This window comes from Cynocephalus volans, chromosome 2 (genome assembly GCF_027409185.1).
Source record: "Cynocephalus volans isolate mCynVol1 chromosome 2, mCynVol1.pri, whole genome shotgun sequence".
NCBI classification, from domain to species: domain Eukaryota; kingdom Metazoa; phylum Chordata; class Mammalia; order Dermoptera; family Cynocephalidae; genus Cynocephalus; species Cynocephalus volans.
Genome location: NC_084461.1, coordinates 7214187 through 7237936, shown reverse-complemented (window position 1 = coordinate 7237936; position 23750 = coordinate 7214187). Strand labels below are relative to the sequence as shown.

Here is a 23750-nt window from a genome sequence, read left to right as displayed (position 1 = left end):
CCAGCTCTGACGCGGGGCTGGCTCTGTACTCTCCATCTGCCCCCATGCCCAGTCTTCCCTTCTCTGTTGGGCTTTGGCATTGGGAGGCTGAACTCTAGGCCATCTCCTCCTTGCCCTCTGGCTGCCAGGTGGGACTGACCATGAGAGAGCTGGGGATTCCTTCCTTCTTCCCACCCCTCCCATGCACTGGATGGTGGGTCCAAGGCCAGCACGCCCAAGGGTCGCTCCTTCCCCTGCAGCTCTTCCTGGCTCTGGGAACACCCTCCCTCTGTTCACTCTTTCGTGCCTCAAAGGGGAGGGTGTTATGGGCTGAATCGTGCCCCCCCCCCCAGCAAGTTCATATGTTGAAATCCTAACCCCAGTACTTCTGAATGTGAAAAAAAGTTCATCTGAAAATTCATATCACCTAATTCTATTGTTCCACAAACTGTCTGAAGTACCCTCGTATTTGGAGACAGGATCTTTAAAGATAATTAAGGTGAAATGAGGTCACTAGGGTGGGCCCAATCCTATCTGACTGGTATCCTTATAAGAGAGTAGGACGGAGACATGCTCAGAGGGATGAGTGTGTGAAGTGACAGAAAGCAGGCGGCCGTGTGCATGCCAAGAGAGACTGCAGAAGAAACCAACCCTGTGCACACGGATCTCAAACTTCCAGCCTCCAGGGCTCTGAGACAGTAAATTTCTGTGTTGCAGCCACCCAGTCTGTGGTTCTTTATGGCAGCCCTTGCAAACTAATACAGGGGTAACAATTTCCTGCTTTTACTCATCCCTGAGTATTTTATCATCCCACGAGGATGAGAGAATTAGTGAGGGAATTACAGAGCTGGGGTAGGTGGAAATTTCTATATGTATTTACTATTAATTTATATTTATTATTCCTGGTACCAGTTTACATTTAGCATTAATTTGTAACACCTGTTATATTTATAGTCACTTATGAAATTCACAATTTAAAACATCTCTACTTTTGATTATGTTTTAAAAATAGATTCTCTATTAGTGCATTCACAGAGTTAATACAATTAATTTACTTATGTTCTGAAGATTCCTGCTACTGCAGTATTTAATGATTAGGTACACCAAAGTAGATTGGACCACAGTTTCTGTTGCAGCCTGCCTGGCGAGCTGGCCTTGGGCTGGGCCGATGTGCAATCCCAGGCCGGCCACACCTCTGTGGCCCGCAGCACAGGTGCCTATATTAGTGCTGAAATCAATGACGTCTTTTTCTGAAGTCTGTTTCGCTTACTAGTTTCTGAACTCTACCAGGGTAGAGACTATGTTTTATTCATCTGTGTCTCTGGCCTAGGAGAGGTGCTTAATAATGGCTATTGAATGACAACATGCAGGTTGATGGTGGGGTAACCAGGAGGGAATGACGAGCAGGAACGCAGCAAGGGACTCGGGTGCTCTGCGGGCAGGTGGAAGCTCTGCGATGTTCCTCTGGGGAGCACGTGCCGGGAAGGACTGTTAATGTGTCCAGTAAGGCATGTGAGGGACCAAGGGAAGAAAAGGGGGCAGAATATTAGAGGGCTGAACGGGGGATATGTTCTCAGCAAGGACATGGGTCAGGGATAGGGGAGTCGATACAGACACTGGAAAACAGTGGAGAGAAGAGGAGAGAAACGCAATATGTGGCTGCCACGGGTCTTGACTGCTCGGATGCATGTTTCATCCCATTGGGTCCCAGAGGGAGCTCAGAGATGGAGAAAGGTCTCGGGGGACAAGAGGCGGTCACCTGATGACCTTGGGGGAGAATTCCTTGTGGAGGGGGGAGATAAAAACGAACTCTCAATGGCTCAGTATGGATAGGTAGGAAGAAGACGGAGACAGTGGACACAAACCACATGTTCAAGACAACAGCAGAATGGAGACAACCAAGACGGCAGCTAAAGGACAGAGCAAAAGGACATGAAAGAAAGTTTTAATCCGGAGGATGGAAGGTGCTGCATTAAAGCGGGGTCTTTCAACCTTGGCCCCATGGACATGTGGGCTGAGTAATTCCCTGTTCTTGGGCTGTCCTGTGCATTGTACAGTGTGTGGCACCATCTCCGGTCTCTACTTACCAGATGGCAGTGGTGCCCCCTGCCACTAGTGGCGACAACCAAAAATGTCTCCAGTCATTGACAAGTGTCCCCTGCGGGACAAAACTGCTCCCCATTGAGAATGACAGCACTAAATAATATAAATATAGATGGAGGAGAGGAATTAAATTTCTGGTTAAGAGAGAAAGAGGTCTTCCTCACCTCAGGTAAATTATATCATTCTAGAGAAAGACGAATGAAACAGTACTACTGCCATAAACCCTCAACTTAAGCTGTGGGGGAAAAACCAAACAATTAAAAACTCGGGACTGTGAAGCAGACTGTCAGCTAACTTTGGTGGCAATGCAAAGTGTCATGTAAGAACAGTTAACGCTTTTCTAGCCTGGCTCACTAAATTTTTCGTCTCGTGACTTATGGGGAATACATGATTTGGAGGCTCGTGCAGCGAGCTGGAAAACAGCTGGTTCCTTAATAGGAAGCACAAGCTGTTAAACCAACAAGCAGAATCTTGGGTAGTCAAAATTACAACTGTCCCAGTAAGGACGGCACATTTGCCACAGGAGGAATGGTTTGGTTTTGACCAAAGCAAGGTGCAGCACGTGAGCTCTGCCCCTGATAAACTATCATCTCTCTGTTTTCAAGCAGTAGGTTTAAACTGGAGGTTGTAAGTGACCTCAGTCATGAAATAAGAGAATGAATTCTGGGAATGGGGTTTAAATCCAACGTCAGTAACTCATTTGGGCTTAGTAAATCCCAGAAAAAATTGTGTTCGGTCTCTAGAAGAACTCAATTCATTTTGAATGTCCTTATAGCTAAGCTCTCGATAAACATTTGAGGGCAGTATGAAGCAACTATTTCTCCCATGATCCAAGTAATTTTTGTTAGATATCTCCAAATATTTAACTGATTTCCAGCTGCACAGCGAAACTACGCATTCAGTTTCCTGGAACACACTTTACAAGCTGGTTGTTTTGCAAGTTTCACCAGCAAGAAACATTGCTTAAAGTAGATGCAGGTTTATTGAGATTATTTTATAACTTGAGTGACTGGTAACAACTGAGGTCACTCTTTAGGCTAAAATTAACACGAGTCTCCTCTCCTATTCTCTCTTTCCTCCTGTCCCTTTGTCCGTCCATCGAATGTTCACTGAGCACCTGCTACGTACCCGGCACTGTGTTCTATGCTGGAAAACTTCTGGTGTTCGAATTCCCACTTGTCTGATTTTGAAGGGGACTAGGGATTGCTGTCTAAAGAGCACGTTGTTCTCCTGCCAGGGACTCCCAGGAGATATGACGGGATTTCTCAGTTCTCCAGAGGAGATGGAGAGCTGCGTGCTGTGATAATCGGCTTACCCGGGAGAGGATGCTCAATGAATAGGGCCCGAGTCAGGCAAAACTGAGCTCAGCTCCAGGTTCTGCAACCATTAGCTGTGTGGCCTTGGCTGAGTAACTTTCCTGAGCCTTAGTTTCCTCACCTGCGAAAAGGCACAATTACTACCTACCACACTGGGTTGCAGCTAAGATTAAATGAATGGATACAGGCAATGCATTCAGCCTGCATCCCTGGGGCTTGGGATTTATTTAGTTTCCTTCAGGAGAGTGAGGAGGAGCAGATCACTCTGCTTGACATGAAAAGCATGCAGGAGGAAGATGTCAGTAATAACTACCTCACAGTCAGGTTTGGTACTTTTCCTTCCTTCCGTACATAGAGCATCCTGCACTGATGTACAGCTTTGACAGTGACCTAAGTGTCTGACATTTTAAGTGTCTTTGAGATCCTCAGTATGTATAGTGAGAAGTCATGGTTCATTTTCTTTCCGCTTTCAGTTTCCTGTTAACAGCATTAAAGTAGAAGGACATTTCTCATGATAGCACTGGTGACTGTACAAAAATACACAGCCTTAGGACATTGCTTTTCATTTCAGCAGAACCCTACACTGTTCTTTACTCTCACCAGTAAAGAGAACCACGGCTATTCATTTTATTTTTTATTTTTTAAATAGATGACCAGCAAGGGAATCTTAACCCTTGACTTGGCGTTGTCTGCACTACGCTCCCCCAAGTGAGCTAACCGGCCATCCCTATATAGGGATCCGAACCTGTGGCCTTGGTGTTATCAACACCGCACTCTCCCAAGTGAGCCACAGGCCAGCCCAAGGCTATTCGTTTTAAAGACCTCCTCAACCACTATGAGACTGACAATGGAAGATCTCAGAAGGACTCCTGGCTTCCTCTTGGGTCTGCTGTGGAGTCCCACTAACACTGCCAGACTCTCTGCTCCCCTCACATTTGAGCTGATCTTTGCACTCTCTGTTTATTCCCAGACTGCAAACTCCCAGGGCAGTCATCAGCAAGCTCCCAGAACTTGGCATAGTGGGTAAAGAAGATGTCTGTTGGATGACCTGACAGCTAAATAAAATCCCAAACAGCCCAGCCGGGTGGCTCCTAACACAGGAAGAGACAGTGTGGTCAACCGGAGTCAGTGGACGTGGATGGGAAATGTTTCCTGCCATCGCTTTGTCAGCCAGCTCGGCTTTGCTAACACACTGCGTGAGTGAGTGTAGGAACTCGGGGGTGGCTCGAGTGGAGCCTGGATGGGATATGGGGAATGGAGGGTGCAGAATAATGGAGAAATGGGAGCGTGAGTCACAGTGGTGTCTCCACGGGGTGAACACAGCCAGAGCCAGATGCAGGTCATGCTGACAAACCTGTGCATGCTGCTGGATTTGTTTGATATCATAAATAAATAAAATAATAAATTTATCTCAAATGTTTAAGTAAAATAGTAATTCTTAAATAAAAAATAAATAAAATAATCAAAAAGACAGCAATCACATGAATATTTTAAAAAACTTAACCAGCACCAGTGCTCACACCTTGACAAGGAATGAAATTCCCCTGCTCCCTCTGCTTCTCTGCTCTTCCCTCCCCTATCTGTCAGCACCGCAAGTTTTTTCCTTCCGAAGTGTCACTGGCAATGGGCATCAATTTATTTGAAATAGTGAGTAAAATCTAGAGGTGTGACTTATTTCAGCAGTAACATGATCAAAGCATGGGTTTGGATGAAGGTTTTCATCCCTGTGCTTTGGTTGTGACTTAAGTTCCTCGTAAAATTTGTTTGAAAAATGATCAAAACTATTTACATAATTGCTAAGACCACAGATAACCTTAATCTTTGCTTAGAGCATGAAGGAGGGACTTTCTCTACAATAGGGTCTATAAAGCCCCTCAGAGGTTGAGCAGGGTAGGCTGTGGCGTCCAGCAGAGGGAATGAAGCAATAGGGAATGGTGTGGACTATGGAAAACCGGGGAGAACATGCCAAGTTTAAATGGAGCAGCTGCTTCTATGCTCCAGCTGGTTGTTGTCATCAGGAATGCAGATCAGGTAGATAATCCACCAATTTTCAGGAGAAATTGGAAGTGATTTTTTTTTTTTTAGTGAAGTGTTCTTTTAAAAAAGCACGCTACAAGTCAAGAAAACCATACCTGTAAGCACCAGCTTGCTACTGTGGCTTAAAGTCTAAAGACCATGGAAAGGAACAAGCAGGGGCTGCAAGCATGGGGCCCGGAAGACAATGAGGTTCTGAGGGCAAAATGAAGGGCCACGGAGGTGGGCAGGCTTCCCATTTCCACCCACCGCCGAATCCACGGCAGAACAGCCATTCATCAGGAAGCACGTTCACGGAACGATGAGAGCAGGGTTAGAATGCAAGCCCATTCTCAATTTAACATTTCATTTCTTGACAAACGCCTGCCTATTTTAAAAACGACAATCAGCTCTTACATGTAATGCAACCATTTAGTCACGCTGTCTTTAAGCTTAAAATTAGAATGCAACCCTTTCATTTAAAATATAAAAATGGGGCAAAACAGAGGCAGGCACAAAAGCCCTGCCACGATGCGGTGTTGATACGCTCTTGTGCTTTTACTCTCCAGATGGGTAAGGACGTTGCTACTGCCAAGAGACAATGCAGAGGTGGTTACAGTAAGGGCCACATTTCAAAAGGTTATTATCTAGATGATTTTGCCTCTTTTTGGATTTAAGAAAAACACATTAATCCTTGAGAAACCCTATATATCTTATAAATTGCATGTCTTTTGTTGCCAAGCTAAAAATTCAGTTAAACAATAAAGTATTTTGTCTATAACTAGAAAAACAGTCTTAAGTTCACTTCAGATAGGTTATAAAAAAGCAAATGTGACATTCTTTTCTTACAAAAATAACTAGTATCACATTAATATTTATCAAGCATGTTATTTTCCCCCAACCAAATGTAACAAACATTCCTTTCAGAATACCTTCACTGTAGTTCAAAATATTTTTAGGATGACCTTACCAAGATTCTCATTAAATATTCTAATCACAAATAGCTCATATTGAGAAGAAATTCCCTGAATGGATATGACGACACATCACATTTAATTTATATCTCATCTCTGTTCTGTTAGAGGGGCAATGGTACCAATAGGCAAAAAGGGGTACAAGCCACAATACATTTTTATTACTGTTAGCATTTTTACTGCCTACTCTATGCCCACGGAGTTATTAAGTATTTTGCATATTAAATGTAGTCTTCTCAGCAGCTTATGAAATGGGCATGGTCACCATTGTACATAGAGGGAAACTGAAGTGCAGAAAACTCAGCTATGACAATGAGTAATGAACAGCCTCATTTGGAAGTCATGTTCTTTCAATGCTCCCTAAAAAGAGGCCTAAATTAATAGTGGTGACTTGTACGAAGTCAGCAAGCAGTTCAAGGGGAACCAAGAAAGCCACTTTTGTTGCTGAAGTTCCTGAGGGTAGAGGGATTAGGGCTCCTGGGAAGGGAGATTTTCTAAGGTGGGGGCTGAAGTGGTGACAAGTAGATGGTATCGACAGAAACAGGTGGGTGTAGGTGTGGGCAGAGCAGGATGGGGCTGGTGAAGGAGCAGGTGACAAGAGGAGGAGGTGAGGCAGCACCGAATGCTCCGGGCCACAGCCGTGCCCTGTCACCTCTATGAGAAAACTTGGCGAGTTCCTTGATGGCTCTGTGCCTCAGTTTCTCCATCTGTAAAATAGGCAGGGGTTTTTACTACTTCCCTCCTGGGATTGTTGGAAAAGCTCAGGAGGCATTCAGTGAGTGTTTAAAAATGTCAGGGAAGAAAAGTAGAGGGTTTGCATTGGGAGAAGCAAGTTTACCAAACAGAGCGAAGGAAGCAAAACGCTGTACTGGGAGGTGGGGCGGGCACAGGCTCAATCACTCCTTGAACACATGAGTGAAATCTCTACACATAGGCCCCTGCTGGGGACCTTGGGGACACCACAGGAGACAGTCTGCTATAATCTGGATGGTAGCTAAGAAACACACACACACATTTCCAAGAAAGATGAAAATAAGATGTAGCAATAGGGTGGAGAGGAAATAAGATCTGGACACAGGAGCCCGGGTGAGGCACAGCTCCTCAGGTTGGGTGTGGGAAAGCTTCCTATGAAAGCCCTGACCTGCTGAGGGCTGAGATTTGGAAAGAATCCTTGACGGGACGGGGTGTCTTCAGTGGGCATCAGAATCACCTGGGGGAACTGGTGGAAATGGGGATTTCCAGCCCCCCACCCCCAGAGACAAAGCAGGTTTGAGTGTGTCCCACTCACAGAGAATATGGGTAGAACTTGGTGTTGGTCTGCATAGAAGCACATGCGTGCTTGAGGGCTGCTACAGAGACTGCAGGGGGAAGCAGGAGATGGGTCAGGGCAGGGGCTGGAGGGGGAGAGCCGGGGCCATGTTCTGGGACTTGGGAGGACAAGAGGAAGATGAGAGTAGTGTCAGAAAGCTGGTGTCTGTAGGAAGTTGGAAGTGATATCCAAGACTGGCCCAGTAATTAGGATGGTGAACAATGGTTTCTGTAGGACCGAATGTGCAGAGGGGTGGATAAAGCCTTAGGTGAGGTCCCTGATGGAGAGGAGGGGTTGGGGGAAAAACAGTGCAAGGTCCCACTGAGAGGGACCACGAGGGAGTGAGCCAAAGGAAAGGCCAGAAGGCGAGGGAGGAGAGGATTTCCAGGGAAAGGTGACCGCCAGCTGCTCAGAGACCACAGACAGGACAAGGAGAAGGGATGCTTGTAGAATGCCATCAGAGGCGGATTTGGGAATTTGGAAGCATTTTTTGATAACGTGTGGAATTTCTGATGCTGGCATTGGTGAGGGAGGATGGCAGAGGTTTAGGAGAAAGTAGAAGGTGAAAAATAAAGGCCGGGGACATGGAGTATCAGTCCATAAAGTGTGACTGAGGAAAGAAAGAGAAAAGGCCCGGAGACTTTTCTTGAAGATCCAGGAGACCAGGGTCTGGTGGGAGCAGGAGCAGAGTCAGGGTCAGCAGGAACAGGTGGCCATGCTGGGCTGTAGAGATGATGGGGGTGATGGAGTGTGGACGGGTCTTCACGTGGTGGCACCTCGGAAGACCCCCTGGCCCGAGGCACTGCCAAGGGGTCTGCTGGTTGCTGGTTGCCAAGGAGCTAAGGTCTGGAGTGGGTGTGATCGGCGCCGGATTAGGGTGGGGCAGGTGAGATGCTCACCATGGGTGTGAAATTTCAGGGGTGCCAGAAAGCTCAGCAAGCATGAGAAATAATGTTCTAAGGCAACAGTCTAAAAAATAAAAATCAGTGCGGAAAAATCCAGGATGAACTAAAATAAGGAAATTGTAAATAAAAATAGTGCTGTGGACTGAATTGTGTCTCCCCCCAAATTCATAGGTTGAAGTCCTCACCCCACCATGTGACTGTATTGGAGACAGGGCCTTTAAGGAGGTGATTAAGGTTAAATGAGGTATAAGGGTGGAGCCCTGACCCAATAAAACTGGTGCCCTTATAAGAGGAAGAGACACCAGATGTCTCCCTCTCTGTGTCTCTCTTTCACCCTCCCTTCCCCCGCCATGTGAAGATGCAGCAAGAAGGCAGCTCTGCAGAAGAGCCTCACCAGACTCAAACCACTAGCACCTCACTCTTGGACTTCCCAGCCTCCAGAGCTGTGAGGAAGCAAGTCTGCGTGGAATAAAGGCACCCGGGCTATGGTATTTTGTCATGGCAGGCCCAGCGTGCTAAGACAGATAGGTTCCCACAGTGCCAGTGCCGTGTTCAACATCTTGGAGCCTGAGGCAAAAAGAAAAATGTCTGTCCCTATATACATGTTCTAATGTTAATTTTTAATGGTTAATTGTTTTCCAGAACATTAGAGGCATTGAAAAAATGTTTGCTTTTATTAAAGCCAGAAAAGTAAAATTATGCTTAGTTCTGCTTTTGGTATAAAGAAAATATTTAAAATTATGATAATGTTGTACATTTTAATATCTCTATTTTACATTTTTTTCAATAATTTTTAAATACTTTAATGTTCTGGGGAAAAAAAAAAAAACACCATTAAAAAAATACAACCCCATACACGGGCCATACCACTTGCCCTTTTGTCTCCGGCTCCACGCTGCTTAGAATCCAAGGGTAAGAGTTTTCTAAGGTTTTGTTCATTGCTGTTTCTTTTACTTTTCCTTATTACTAAAGTAATGTGTACCTATCAAAAAATAATAACCCGAAAGCAACCACCTGAAAAGAACAAATGAAATACATAGTACCCTATTCACGTGGAAAAATGCTGGGATTACCTCTTGAGTCAGACTGTCCACCTTCTATTCTTTGACCATGAATATTTAGAGGGAAAACAGGACCCTCTCCTGATGCTCCTGGAGGAGGGAGCTCAGTGACAGCACCTGCTATCTCTCTGTCCCCTCCTATACTCCTTCCATAGAAGCTCGGTGTGGGACAGGAGCTCAGAGTATGGGGCTCAGCCCTTCTCCTTTGGAATCCACCTGCCTGCAGAAAGCCGTGGTCTGGTCAGTTCAGTTCTTCTGTGCTGTGCCCAGCAGAGGGCAGGCCCTGCACCAAACCTGCATTGGGTGCCAGTCAGTGAGGCCACTGTTCTCAGGAAAAGGGGCACTTTTTATAGACCCCTTCCCATATCCCAAAAAGTTACACAAGTATAGCTACACGCACACATACACCAAAACATAATGTAGCAGAAAATCTCCTCAAAACCCTCCCCGATTGAAGATACTCAATTTTGCCCAAATCCCCTTTCAACCAAATTTTTACGTGGCCAACTTGTTTTTTGATCACACTGTTTTAAATCTAAAGGTTAGGAGCCATCCTTAATGAGTCTTCTTTAAATAAAGAGCTTTCATCTTCTACTTCATTGTATAGGAGGGTACTTCAAAAAGTTCGTAGAAAAGTGGAATTAAATGACACTAAGAATCTTTCCATGAACTTTTTGAAGACCCCTCGTATTTATCTGCCAAGCAGCTACTGATTGTCTTTTCTTTTGTTTACCAGCACAAGGAGTTCTGTGAACAGACCCTCAGCCCTTAGAAGCCTCCAGCATCCTCATCCTTTCTCCTAGGACCTTGGTCACTGAGCTTCAGATTGTACAGACAGTACAGTTCACAGGTCACCGCATGGCCGTTTTGGCTACAGGCATGACCCGTGGATGGAGCGGGGCTCACGTGTGCCGCAGGGCGGCCAGCACGTCCGTACCTGGGCGTGCTCCTGGCTGGGCACAGCGCTCAGCCCCGTCGCTGCCATGTACGTGCTGCCGATGGTCTTGATCTTTTCAACTCCACTGAATTTCGGCTTGGACAGCAGCTGCGAAGCAACGGTAATCACGCGGTTACTCAGGGGGGTGCTGACCTGAAGCTGAGCACGTTACAGAGACATCCTCAGATTCTAGTTCACAGTAATGTGAACGTGACTTGCCGCAACCACAGCTTATTCACCCTTCGACCTTGGGCTCCGCTGCGAAAGAACACTTTGTGCATTTCATAGAGAGCGTGTTCTTGGCAGGAAATGCAGTATGATTTACTTCCAATGAACGTAAATTACCTTTCGAACTTTGCTAGTGAAGGAACCAGGATAAATTATGATGCGAGTGATAATGGCCTCAAATAAATTTCCCCAAGTATGTGTCTGACGGGTATAAATATAAAATTATGATTCAATGAGTGACATCTTCCCTGCACGGTTGAGGTGATTTATGACCAATTATCAGTGCTGAGGACTGGCTTTTGCCCTCTGAGTGCTCGAGGTGGAAGGGATAAAGATGTAGAATGGCTTTTCCCATCAGTCCCCACCCTAACACTTTTGTTCCAGTACCAGGTTCCAGCTTCCCACTTGTCTCCTCCCTGACCCAGTCCTTTAGGCCATGGGTGGGATGGAAGAAAGATCAGAACAGCAGACACTTTGGGGGAGGGGAGAGTGGGTGTAGAGTGGGAGTGAAGGAAACTCTGGAAGGTTCTGTATCTGCTCGGGAGGGCAGGTCTCAGGTGGACCCACCAAAGACCAGGGCATATTTCTTGGGCCTTCTCTGGTCCTCCTGCTTTCAGAGGAGATTCTATCAGGACTACATGTCAAAGAGTTTAAGATGGGTAAGCAAATCCCTGTATCATATCTCCATATAGCCACTGTCACTCACCCATCAGTACAGGTGGACATTTATTTTACTGATGGGCAGGTGAAGTAAAAATGCCGCTGTTCTTCACTAGGCACCTGGTGTGACAGTAATCTCTGGCTGACATTACTTTACCATGAGTACCTAGAGTCAACCTCATGGTGATGATAGTGGTAGGAGAAAATGCGCAGGGCCCCCAAAGCATCATACTACATAATGTCATCTCTCCATCTCAAAATTCATGAGTCATGATGAACGCGTGCTCACGGATGTCAACTTTCCTCTGTTTTGCGTGATGGTGATAGGAATGGTATAGCTGCAATATCCTTAAAACCAGAGGAGAGTTTGTTCTTACCAGAAAACAGAACACATTATTCTTTATGGAGACAGAACATTGGAAGTTGAAAAATGACACCTGTTTCAAATTCTAAAACATATACTTTGTCCTTTCTAAAACTTGATGTATTATCTCACATACATATTGCTTTTTCAATAATAAAGTGCATCACCCACGCAGAGTTCAAGTTGATATTTGACAAAGTAGGCACAGACATGCCGATAATCTACTGTAATAAACATATTCATTACCTTTCCATGTATAAAGGGACAACCACGTACTTTCCCTGGATTCCAGCCCTTTTAGAGAATTCACTAGCACACTGGATAACATATTCTACTTAATAGATTTTGGTAGCTGTTTCTACCAGTCACATCAGCTTCAAAAATACAATGTACGTGTCTCTCCCAAATTAGTCAGGGACATAAATAGAGCAAAAGGCTTTAATGCCAGCCGCCAGAAAGTACACCAAAGGACAAGTTCTAACACGTGCCACTATACTGAACTAACTTCAGATGTGCAGGAATCTCGAAGTGTGCGACTGGCGGCACCCCTGCCCTTCAAGGTAACTCTCGGTACCTACGTCATCAAAGTCGGCGATGATCTCGTTCAAGAGCCGGAGGCATTCCAAGCCTTCCTTATTCACATCTGATTCCGTATAAAATTCTTTGAAATCCGGAATGGAGGCAAACATGACACAGACGCATTCGTAGGACTGGTGGTATAATTCCTGCCCGGGAGAAAAGGAAGAGCTGAGCTCCAGGAAAGCTTTTAACAGAAATACTCCAAATGCAAGTGTTTGTTTATGCTAAGACTTGTAAAGAGATCCCTCGAATACCCCACTTCACCTGCCCCATCCCAGCCCCTGGCCAATTCCAATCCCGGCCATTGATCACAGGTGAAGGCTTCTAATCAGCTGGACGCAGGTTCCCACTGCCACCACCAGTTGATAGGATGTGTGCTCTGCATTAAACCTTCTGTCATTTCTTCCTTAGACAAGCGCAAGAGACCACAGAGTCTGGCTTAGGAAAAAGGGTCCTTCAAAAAACTGAAGGAAAACAAAATGATTTCCCAAACTACTATACTGTCCTAAAATAACTCGTTATGGGATGGGAGTCTTAATGAGTTTTCCTCCGTAGTGTTGCCCAAGAGCAGGTGAACCTTGTCAAGCTCCTTCAGTTACACCAGAAGAACCAGTGGAAGTCCTCAGCTAATTACTCCTATCGTATTAGACACCAGCAATAGTTATTCAGGCTGTCTTCTTGTCCTTACACAGACAGAGGGTCACAGTTCCTCATCCACAGATAAGAGTGAAATTGCAGTGTCTTGTAAACACAATTGCAAGGTGTTTCCATAGTTTTCCCAACACAGAGAGACACCTCTAAATTGAATAAAGGTTTCAGAAAGGAAGGGTTTTTAGGTGGGCATGGGGCAGGTCTTAGGTGTGGAGGATCTGCCTCCCCAGGAGCAAGGTGCCTCAGGTCCTGAAGCGGCCCTAACACAGTCAGAGTGGCCAGTGCCACCGTGGACACAGTGCAGCATGGGAAACGTCCCCTCCGCCCAAAGACATGAGGGGAGTCTGCTAGGCAGGATGGTGACCTCCGAACGGAGGAAAGAGTGCTGGGGGCTGGTGCTTCCCGTGTGCCTGGCGGGGCGAGGGAACCCGCTCCATGTGAGCACCATGGGTGAGCTCTGCTCTCTCAGCAGCTGATGAATCCCTGGGCAGGGAGTGACACTGGATAGCGTTTTAACTTCAAGGTCTGATGGCCTCTCCCAGGAACCGTTCTTCACCTACAAGTTCTCACAACAAACACGTCAGGACCATGGCAACCCCGTCACGGTTCATAACAGCTTTGAGGAAAAGCTAGACTCGTGGCACGTTTCTTTATGGGCCGGCCACCCTGTAATGCCTTCCACCACCGCTTCTAAATCTCTACAAAATACATGAACAATAGAACCCACTTTTCCTTCCTATCTAATCTCGATGTGCTTGAGCTTGCTTGTTGCACAGACCTGCATGTTCTCTCCCTGCAAAGCTGGTTGTGTGAACATTTACACCTGTGTTGGACAACCCATGGCATGTGGGATTGCCAAGGCCAGGTCCCAGTAAAGCTGACTCTGCCCAGGGAGTCGGGTAATAGGGAAGACATACCCCCTAGGAGCTTGTTTTAGACAAAATGTGAGTTTTATAAAAGTCAGAAAAATTCCACCGACTTCCCCAATCTGAAGGAGAAGGGGCTCACCTTGCAAGGCACGGACACGTCTCTGTACCTGCATTTCTGCACCGTTGGCCAGAGTGAGCCTCTGGGGAATGACGGTGATGGCAAGATAAGCACGGTCACAGTCAGCACTTACAGGGTGCTGGCTGCATGACGGGACGGGTGACTCCGTGAATGCTCTGCACACATCAACTCGCCCCTGACTACAGTCCCAATCCCACGAGGCTGGTACTATTACTCCCCATCTACAAATAAAGAGACTGAGGCACAGAGAGGTTACATTGCTTCCCCGAGTTGCAGTTACCACTGCAGACTGGTCCACCCTTGTAAATGCTACACTTCACACCCGATCCCATGTCTCTTGATGAATGACCACAGGTTGTGCTGCCTGGATTTAGGGGAAGCAAGGGGTCTCCGTCACTTGCAGGTCCTGTCACTTTACCCTTCTCTTTCCCCTGGAGTCTTTAAGGGTGTCTGGGAGTGGAGATAATGAAATGCAAGACTAAACCTTGGATCTAAATGACTGTCGGCTTGGATCGGACATGTCATCCCACGCTACGGCACTCAACTAGGAGTGCATGAGAGAATCCTCAATGGGGCTTCCAAGAAGGCAGATGCTGGGGCCTCCCCACCGACCAGCTGAACCTTGTCCCCTAGGGTGGGCTCCCAGCATGGACATCATTTTAGAAAAGCTCCACGGGTTATCCTGCTGTGCAGCCCTGATTAAGAACAACAGACTAAATGAGGAAATGTGTCGGGTCCACTGCCGGCCGACCGGAACAGCCCTAGCCTCGTTCCTTTTGGTGGGCGAGCGAACGGCCCGGGATTCCTCTTTCCCTCCTGTCCCCTTTGGAAGGAGACGGGGGAAGAGAGCCGTGAAGAGAGGTGAGCACACCGCTGGCCCCAACCAGCCCATTAAAGGACACTCAGACGCGGCGGGGGTTCTGTCGAGCAGTTCCGTTTATTAGCACACAAGCACTTGCTTTTAAAGGCAAATGGGGAAGGCAGGTTTTTTTACATCCTCCAATCAGCTTAAGGGTCCTGTCTCAATGCCTATCTATTGCAATCACGCAGTGTTCACAACTACGGCCAATTAAGGGCTAAGGCAAGGTTCCCGCAGACACTCCCACCCTACTTCCTCACGGTGCCGTCTTAGGCTGCCACGTTAGTCCACTTGTAATGTCACTTAAGGTGGCGTTAGTTTTTAAAGCCCAACAGAAATGGAGCTCGGTGGTGCAGGGCAAGCACCAAGGCCAGGCTGGGGGAAGGGGCAGGACCAATCCCTGCATTCTCTGCAGACTGTGGGTGCCACTTGGGGGCTGGGACTACAGACTGCTCATCCTCCCTCTTTGGCAGAGTGTTCACTTGGAAACCTTTAGGAAAAGGCCCAGGGTGAGCTCAGACCCCTGCTCCCATGGTCCTGGGATTTGGGACCTCCGAAGGACTATAACTATTTGAAAACCAGGAAAACTTCATTCTTCCTAAATTCTCTGGGGAAGATGAACCGTACCCTGAACTCATGAGAGGTTCCCGCAGGTCTTTGGATTGGGTGTGGGGCCAGAGAGGACCGCACGTTGACTGGCAGCTGACCTGTCGTTGTCTTACACTTCCAGAGAAACTGGGGGTGCAGTAGGACAGGTGGGAAGGCCTTGAGGAGATTTTGGAATTCAGGGTTTGGAATGGGTGACCCATGTCCAGCACACAGCTACCAAAAAGTATCACTGAGCTTTGGAACTGGAAGTGAGCTAGATGTCATTTCAACATTCCTTTACCTGGAACCACGCTGCTGAGTAAGCTCAAGGGACAGAAAAATCATCACAAAGCAACTGTGCCCACTGTCCCTTCCAGCATATTAAGTGTGGCTAGCTCTTCCTCTGTCCTGGATGGAAACCTGGGGTGACCCCATGGCTCTTCTGGCCACTCTGGGGTAACAATAATTAAAGTGCCCTGTCCCATGAGTGGTCGAAACTCTGAGCCTGGCTGAGTGTGTCTTTTGCCCTTCCCCGGGTCAGGTCATTGCAGGGTGGGGCAGGGGCATGGTTGGCTTCTCCTCTCTCTCTCCACCTTGAGCTTTGACCTCCCCAACTTGCTAGCCAGGTTTCCCAAACCATCCAGGGTGGAGACAGGGGAAGGACAAAGTGACAGAGAGAATTAACTGCATTCTGTTCCCTGGGGACTCGAACCTGGCTTTCTTTCTGTGGACATTTTTGTGGGTTTGTTGAAGACTCCCTGCTGCTTCCCCAATCACTGACATCCCACCTGTGTTTCTTAAGATGGGGGCCACGCACACCCCTCCTGCTCATTACTGCTTTCTCAGCTCCAGGCTCAGGTTATTCTTTTGGCTTCTCTGCTGGGGTCCGTTCACCCCTTGGGGCAGCTTTGTAAAACCGGCCAACTCTCTCTCTTGCTTGGTCCCCGAGCAACACCCAACACCCTCAGCCCTCCAAAACCCTGAGAGCCAGTTACATCCCCATCCACAGCTCCCACCTACATGGACTCAGATGTTCAATCAGTCCCTGACCTTGGTATTTCCAAGTGTCAGGATCCACTGGAGGTGCTTCCCAGGACCACTCAGAGACCCAAGTCGTGGGGTACATCCCAGGCTGAGTGGTTCTGGTCTGTTCCCTAGGCTAGAGGTAAGGGGGCATTCTCACCTCCCCTTTAAGGAGGGCTCATTCCCATTACATTCTGTCCAGAAACCCTCTTCCAACCCTTAGTCTCCTGGCTGATTCAGATGCTATATGTGGGTTGAATCATGTAACTGGTTTTCAAGGGGGGTGTTTGTAAGCTCCACACTCAGGTTAGCAACTCTTTGGAATAGGAGAGCAACTGTTTCTTGTTGTCACAGGCTGAAATTCATGTTAACACTCTGTTACACACACACATACACACACATACACACACTCAGACACACACAAGCACACATATGCATGCACATGCGCACCCCCCGTCCCCCATGGAGGGCCTGCCACGTTCCAGGCTTCATACCAGGTATTAGGGATACAGGGACGAACAACACAAGAGCTTCCCTCAAGGAGTTTAGAGTCTGGTTGGAGAGACAGAGCAAATACAGGGAGCACAGCAACAAAGTCCATTTGATACCGCTTATGCCCAGGTGCAGAGATGTCGCAGGCTTCTCACCTAGGCTGGAGGAAGCTTAGTATGTTCTAGAAAACATTCAGAACTTTCACTAATGCTCTGGTTTCCAATCTTCCAGGCGGGTGCTCTCTCTCACTGATTCAGCCTGCACACTAAGGGCTTCTGATCTTGCACACTCCTCCAGTTGACCTCTGTGCAAACTGTTCAGCACCTTGTGTCCACAACTGTCAGTTAATGCTTCATTTATTCAGGGGAATCAAATGATTAGAAAATACAGAAGCATCTCTTCACCAGCCCAGTGGCAGGCTAGCCTGGCCCTCCTACAGATAACAAGTGCTGCTGAGGGATCTCTCCAGCAGTCTCAGGAGGGCTCTCATGGACGGCAGAAAAGGGAGGTGCTGTTTGTGTAGACATCCCCAAATGTCTACAGTGTCATCTGTGCCTTGTGTGGCTTGTTCTGATCAATCCTCTGCTCTCTCTATATGCAGCTGCCTGGCTCAAAATATCACACACAGTCTCTGCTTCTTGGGGAGTGGGCAAGGGGTGGATCTGGTGACAAAACCCAGTCTTCCCACAGGGATGACAGCTAGCTTTGACGTCTGTTGAAGGGGCTTCTCAGAAACATTCTTGCCGCACACAGCAGTGGGGAGAGCTTCCCAGAGCAGAGCGAGCTCCCATCCGGGTGCATAGGACTCTCTCCGAATGGTGTGTGGGCTGAATCTGGCCATGACAGTTCACAGCTGATGGAGAAGCTTCAGAAAGTTTTAAGGAAAACAAATACCCCAGGAGAAGGAAGAACAGGGGCCTGCAAAGCTGGGCTCAGATGCCAGCAGCTAGCTCACTGTCCACACACCTTGAGCCGAGGCATAGTGAATGGTTTTTCATCCAAATAAAAGCTTTTTGGAACTGACTGTGGCAGTGATTAAATCATTCCCGACTCCCTATTTCTGAAGGGAAATCGATTTCTTCTGTACCTGGATGCAGTGAGGAGGAGAATAAAAATGCAATCCTGGAATGCTCCTTGTTAATGTAGGTCACGGCCCAAGTCATGCCGTTTATCCAATGATTGTTCTAGAAACTCACGGAGTAGAGATACCCGAAGCACCCTGCTCCTGACTCACAAGGTAATTCATCTATCTCAGATCTTGGCATGGAGAGAGATGGAGCCTCCCTGGTTTCTCCCAGAGCTCCAACTTATCGGCTTTTTCCCAGTGAGGCTGTTCATCCTCAGAGCAGTCATTACACAGGGAGACGGCCCCCATCCTATTCTTGCATGAAGTATTTCACTAAGTAAGTCAGAAATGGTAATGTGTAAGCTGATCTCATGGAGGGAAATAAAATATGATGTCAATTCCTATTTTTTTCTTTTGCCAAAGTGTACTTTCCCTGGATTATTTCCAAAAGACTCACAGAATACCATCACAACGTGTTCTGTGGAAATGTCTGAGCGTAGTGATTCTCAAATTTTGAATTCAGGGCATTTGCTTAAAATATAGCAAAGATGGAGTGTTTACTGCATGCTAGGCACTCTTCTAAGAGTTCCCTATGAATTACTGCTTCTAAATTAGTCATAGTCTCTGCGAGGACTAAGGTGGAGGCCCCACAGCTAAGAGGTGCCAGGGCTGAGAGCCACCCAGCAGGGCCCAGCGGTGGAGGAAAGCTCACGCTGGGCCCAGGGACAGCATGTTTAACAGACTGCTGCTGCCCTTCACTTCAAGAAGCATTGCTTTTGGTCCCCAGTGTCAGCCACGCTCTTCCATGTCCAGTCTAGGGTCCACCAGAGATGACCCCATTCTAGGGGTTGGAAGCCTCAGAGAGAGACGGAGAGCTCTGGCAGGGTGCATCTGTTGGGTACTGACTCTGTGGAGTGGACAGAAACAGTGACAATAGCTACATTTTTTTTCTATTTTGGTGGCTGGCTAGTATGGGGATCGGAGCCCTTGACCTTGGTGTTACAACACTGTGCTCTAACCAACTGAGCTAACATGCCAGCACAACTACATGCTTAAATAGAACAGGCAGCATTACTGTTTAGCTGTGAAATGTCATGCAATGTACCTGGCTTGGGCTGGCAAGGTAAGGATTACATAGTTAGACCAAGGAAATGGGTTCTTTCACCCAGGGACAAAGTCAATCTAGCACGGGAAGGTCTGATTGCCACAGGAGAAGCTGCAGATGGGTAGGACAGGGGGTTGCTATGCTTTATGCACTCAGATGAGTCTTTATAACAGCCTTGTTATACGTTTTCAGAAAAAAGGAAAACGTAGATGAAACAAAATCCTCCCTGACCGAGACTCACTGTGGGAACTCTCAGAACATTTAGGCAGCTGGTTAGGGCTTCTCCTTCCTGTTCAGACCCTTCACGGTGGGCTCTGCTTTGCATTCAGGGCTTTTCCCACAGGCATCGTAGCTAACAGAATCTGCTCTAACTCTTTGATCTTCAGCAGCTGGATAGCAATCCCCACCCGGGGAGTGTGCAGAATCTTCCAGGAGACAGCGTGGGGCTGCTCTGTGGTGTGCCCCAGGGGGTGCTCCTTTTAGTTTTTCAGTCCCCAAGTCTTCCAGTGGCTGTTTGAGCCAGTCCAAATATTTACCCTAACCAACAAAAAATTGGCAGTGAAATATTGAATGTGACAGCCAAGGGGAATTGTGTGCTGCATGACTAAACAAACAGAACCTTGCAGCCCACGAGCTGTGCAGAATGAAATGATCATTTCTGAGAGTCTCATGGGCAAGATGCCCCCAAATGGAGAACCAGTGTCTGTGGTTCTACCCTCCCAGCTCTGTCAGGTCAGTAGCTACAGAGTGCAAACCCAACAGCATACAGGGATCACTGGACCCTGCACCAGAACCCAAGCCCCTTACTATGGCTGATGTGGAACATGGAGCCATTTGTGCTAGGAAGAGTTTGAAACACTCTGACACTGAGCTCCTGGTTACTTTCCTGCAGGGTTGAAGGCTGGTCTCTGTCAGGTGTACATTTGGGGACTTCTGTCTCCTGAATGAAGCAATAGTCACCTTCAAGAGCCACAGCTGGGAGTTTGGTGAATGGGCACTAGTTATCTGCAGGGACAAATTATTTCAGTGCTTAATGACAGGTTCCCATGTACACACAGGGATGAAGTGGCCACCATGAGGACTTCCATCCCCTCTCCCCCCACTTTATTTAACAAGTGAGGAAACAAAGCACAGAGCTAGTTTTATCCAAGTTCCCCAACTGCCCACGCAGAGAGGAAGGGCCACAGCCAGGGCTCATCCCGGGCTCCTGACTCCCCACTGCGGGCTCCTGCAGGCTGTGCCGTCTGCAGCCCTTCCCCACTATGCAGCCCTTCCCCACGGAGCCACCCTCCGCCGTGAAAGGGACAGACGGTATAGCAGCACTCTTCAGGAGACTCGGTGGGAAACATCACCTCACCATCGGGAGCACAGGACAGTGGCATGAAGGTCCCCGCCCTGCACACAGTAGGGCCACTCAGCAAATGGAGGAGTCGTTGTGAGCTGTGGCACCGGCGCTGGGGCCCTGCTCCGGCATCGCCCACCTCCCAGCAGGAGACACAGTGCCATTTGCGGGCACCCCTCGCAAGGTGCGGGAAAGGTAGACTCAGACCTGGAAGGTAACCGCTCAAGTTCCCGGTAGAAGACAACGTCGAGACTAAGAGGGGAGCCCACGCTGTGTGGCTCTGGTTTTATTCATCCCCACCCTGCCTTTCCTTATCATTCCCAAAGGGACAACTGTGCCCTGATGCTTGCTTAGAATAAGCCAAGAAGATGGGAAGGACATTGAGAACCTGCTGCCTCTGGTGGCCTGGCCCACGGAGACTGTCAGGGGCGCAGGAGGGGCTGCAAGGCCTGTGCCGCTGAGCCTGGGGCCTGGGCCGGGTCTTCCATGCTCGTCACAGAGCTTCACAGAGCTTCTCCGGCTTGGGGGCCTTCCTCTAGCTCGTGTCTGGGGAGGGATGCTCCTATCAGCTCACCCCAAATGCATCTTCCCTTGCTGTCTGCCTGTAGGCTCTTTTCAGGTACTCTCCTGGTGCCTCGGGAGAAGGAGCCCTTTGGAGCCCTGAGTGTTCTCTCCCTGTCCCTCTTCCTCCCTGGCTCCCATCTCCCAGCTAGAGTTTAGCACTTTCTTTTCAGATTCAGAAGTCACTTCCTCATGGCAGCCTTTCTAGACTCCTACATTTACACTGCCAGTGTCCCAGGAAGTAACAGGATCCTGTCCCCAGGAGGAGTCCAGAAGAGTGGGGCCACCGCTGTCCCATTCATCTCTGATCCAAGGCCAGCACTAGCTCAGCTGTGGGGCAGAGGCAACTTGAGGTACATGCTCAACCTCAAAAGCCAGACATTTAGACATAAAGAGGCTGCTTTACTGCTAACGAAAACAGATGGTTCTTTAATAGATGTAGTGATCCCATTACCTGTAGTCAATAGGAAAACAGGGTGCTGAATAACCTACTGAGTATAAAAACACCAGGAGAAGAAATAGGAAAGCGAGCGGTCCATAGTCAATCAGATTTGCTGTGAGAACCTGGAATGGCTTCTAGGAAGATGACGGTGATAATGTCAGGCACCTCCCCTGCCACCTGGCACTTTTCTTTCAATGTCAACTTTAAATATGCCACAGAAAAATACTGTTCCCAGCCTTCTCACCTGAGGCTGCTTTGAACTCTAGTATCATGGAGTCGAGCTTACCTATGAACAAATCCATCCATCTGCTTCTCCCCCACCCCTCGCAAGCCTCAGTGAAAATTTCCTAAGAACAGGGATGGCTCCTCAGACATCTCTGAAACTCCACAGTACCGAGCATGGCCTTTGCATACCGTGGGTGTGGAGATACGTGTTTCTCAAGTCCAACTGTAGACACATCTGCTTTCTCTTGCAATTCAGCAGTATTAAAGACATCTCATGACATTTCATTTTATAAGCCATTTCAGCATTTAAATGGCACCCTAGTCTTTCCAACTGTAGCCAAATATTCATTCCCATAAAACGTTCCATGAAATCCCCACTTCATCCATTCAGATGGAAGGACTCAATTTCAGTCTGCTCTTGTGTGGATAACTGTAATCCTGTGGACCTCACAGTCTCTCTCATGTATTTGAAATTCTAAGACCCTTGTAAAGAGGTAGGTTGCCTCTACCACGCACTGGTAAGAAAGGCATCCTCCCACACTGGGGAGAGAGGAAAGTGCACTTTGGGGGCACGTTTGGGACCCCAGTGCCTCATAATGCGCATTCAGACCTTTACATGATTGAGAAAGAAATCTTCAATAATGAATCAACTCCATGCTCAGACTTTCCCAGGTGATTCTAGGTTACTATACTCAGTTGGCATCTCTACAACCAATCAATATCTTCTCAAAAGCTGAAACACTCAGGCCAACCTTAGACATTTTGAACACTCAGGGGTCCACTCAGTGCCAAAGCTTTTAGCCTTCACCTGGGTCGTGGCCGTGTCCCAGGCCCATCCCCAGTCCCACCCCTGCCCCCCGTGTCCTCTGACCTCGTTCTTCAGGCTCCTGGCCAGGAAGTGCTCGGCCACGTGCGCTGGAAGCACGTTCTCCAGCAGCACACGGTTCAGGTTCTCCATGGTTTCTATCTCCTCCCGCTCTTTTTTGAACTTGTTCTTCCATAAGAAGTCTAACCTACAGTAATATTCATTCTGTTACAAGAGGACACAGAGGTAAAGAAACAATAGGCATCTTGTCCTGCCAGAAAGTGGAGGTTTTAAAGAGAAAATAAAAAGAACAAAATGAAACCAAAAAAGAACCCCCAAACAGAATCACAGAATTACCACCCTCCCTACAAAGCCTTCCATTTCCCCCGAAACATCTTTCAGTCAACCTCTAACACAGATTTGCAAAGAATTAGGAAAGGAAAGACCAGCCTCGGGAACGGAGAAATCAGCTATATTGGAGGTTTCAAAGTCAAAACGTCATTAAAGCTTCTTGCAGAGTTATGTTAATAAAAGATGGCTTGAATTATTTTTTTTGGAAAGAGGCATAATAGAATATAAATGGTAAATAAATGAAAAATGACAAATGACAAATCAGTAGAGAGAATGCACTCTTTCATGATTTACATAAATAATAGTGTTCATTTGTGGCACTTTGCTTTTAGTAATTTTAAATCAGTTTTTACCTTACCACAAATGATATAATTAAGTAATCATGATAAAATATGAACTTCATTTAGCATTGCATTGTATTGAGACAATGCCATTATACATAGACAAAAGTTCATTCTGATACCATTTAATTAAGATACTGCCTGCTAGTAGAGACGTATGTGTTCATGCTTTAAAATGTATTAAAATATAACATTTTAAAAATCTAGTTACTATTAACATAGTAGAAATGGAGAGTCCCATTTACTGACAAAGAGTCTTTTTGGTCTTGGCATCATTTTATCAATCTTATGATGTAAATAATTTAAATATAATGAAATAGTCTTGAATGAATCCTCCTATAACAGAAGAGCTAAATAGAAAAGGTGTGTTTCACACAGATAGTAACTTACTGACAGATAAATGCAAAGAAAAGAACACTGCAGGGCTTTTGCTTGTTTTGTTGGTTTGTTTAGCAAAATATAA

At 47.2% G+C, this 23750-nt stretch overlaps 1 protein-coding gene across 1 annotated transcript in view; it reads right to left on the bottom strand.

Moving 5' to 3' along the window:
* The window catches only part of ADCY2 (adenylate cyclase 2), a 395282-nt gene that overhangs the window by 8795 nt on the left and 362737 nt on the right, over positions 1-23750 (bottom strand). Inside the window, exons 20-22 of the mRNA XM_063086882.1 lie at positions 22662-22820; positions 12428-12574; positions 10598-10705 (exon numbers count right to left, since the gene is read on the bottom strand). Coding sequence (XP_062942952.1) covers positions 10598-10705; positions 12428-12574; positions 22662-22820 — 414 coding nt within the window. The remainder of the gene's footprint in view (positions 1-10597; positions 10706-12427; positions 12575-22661; positions 22821-23750) is intronic.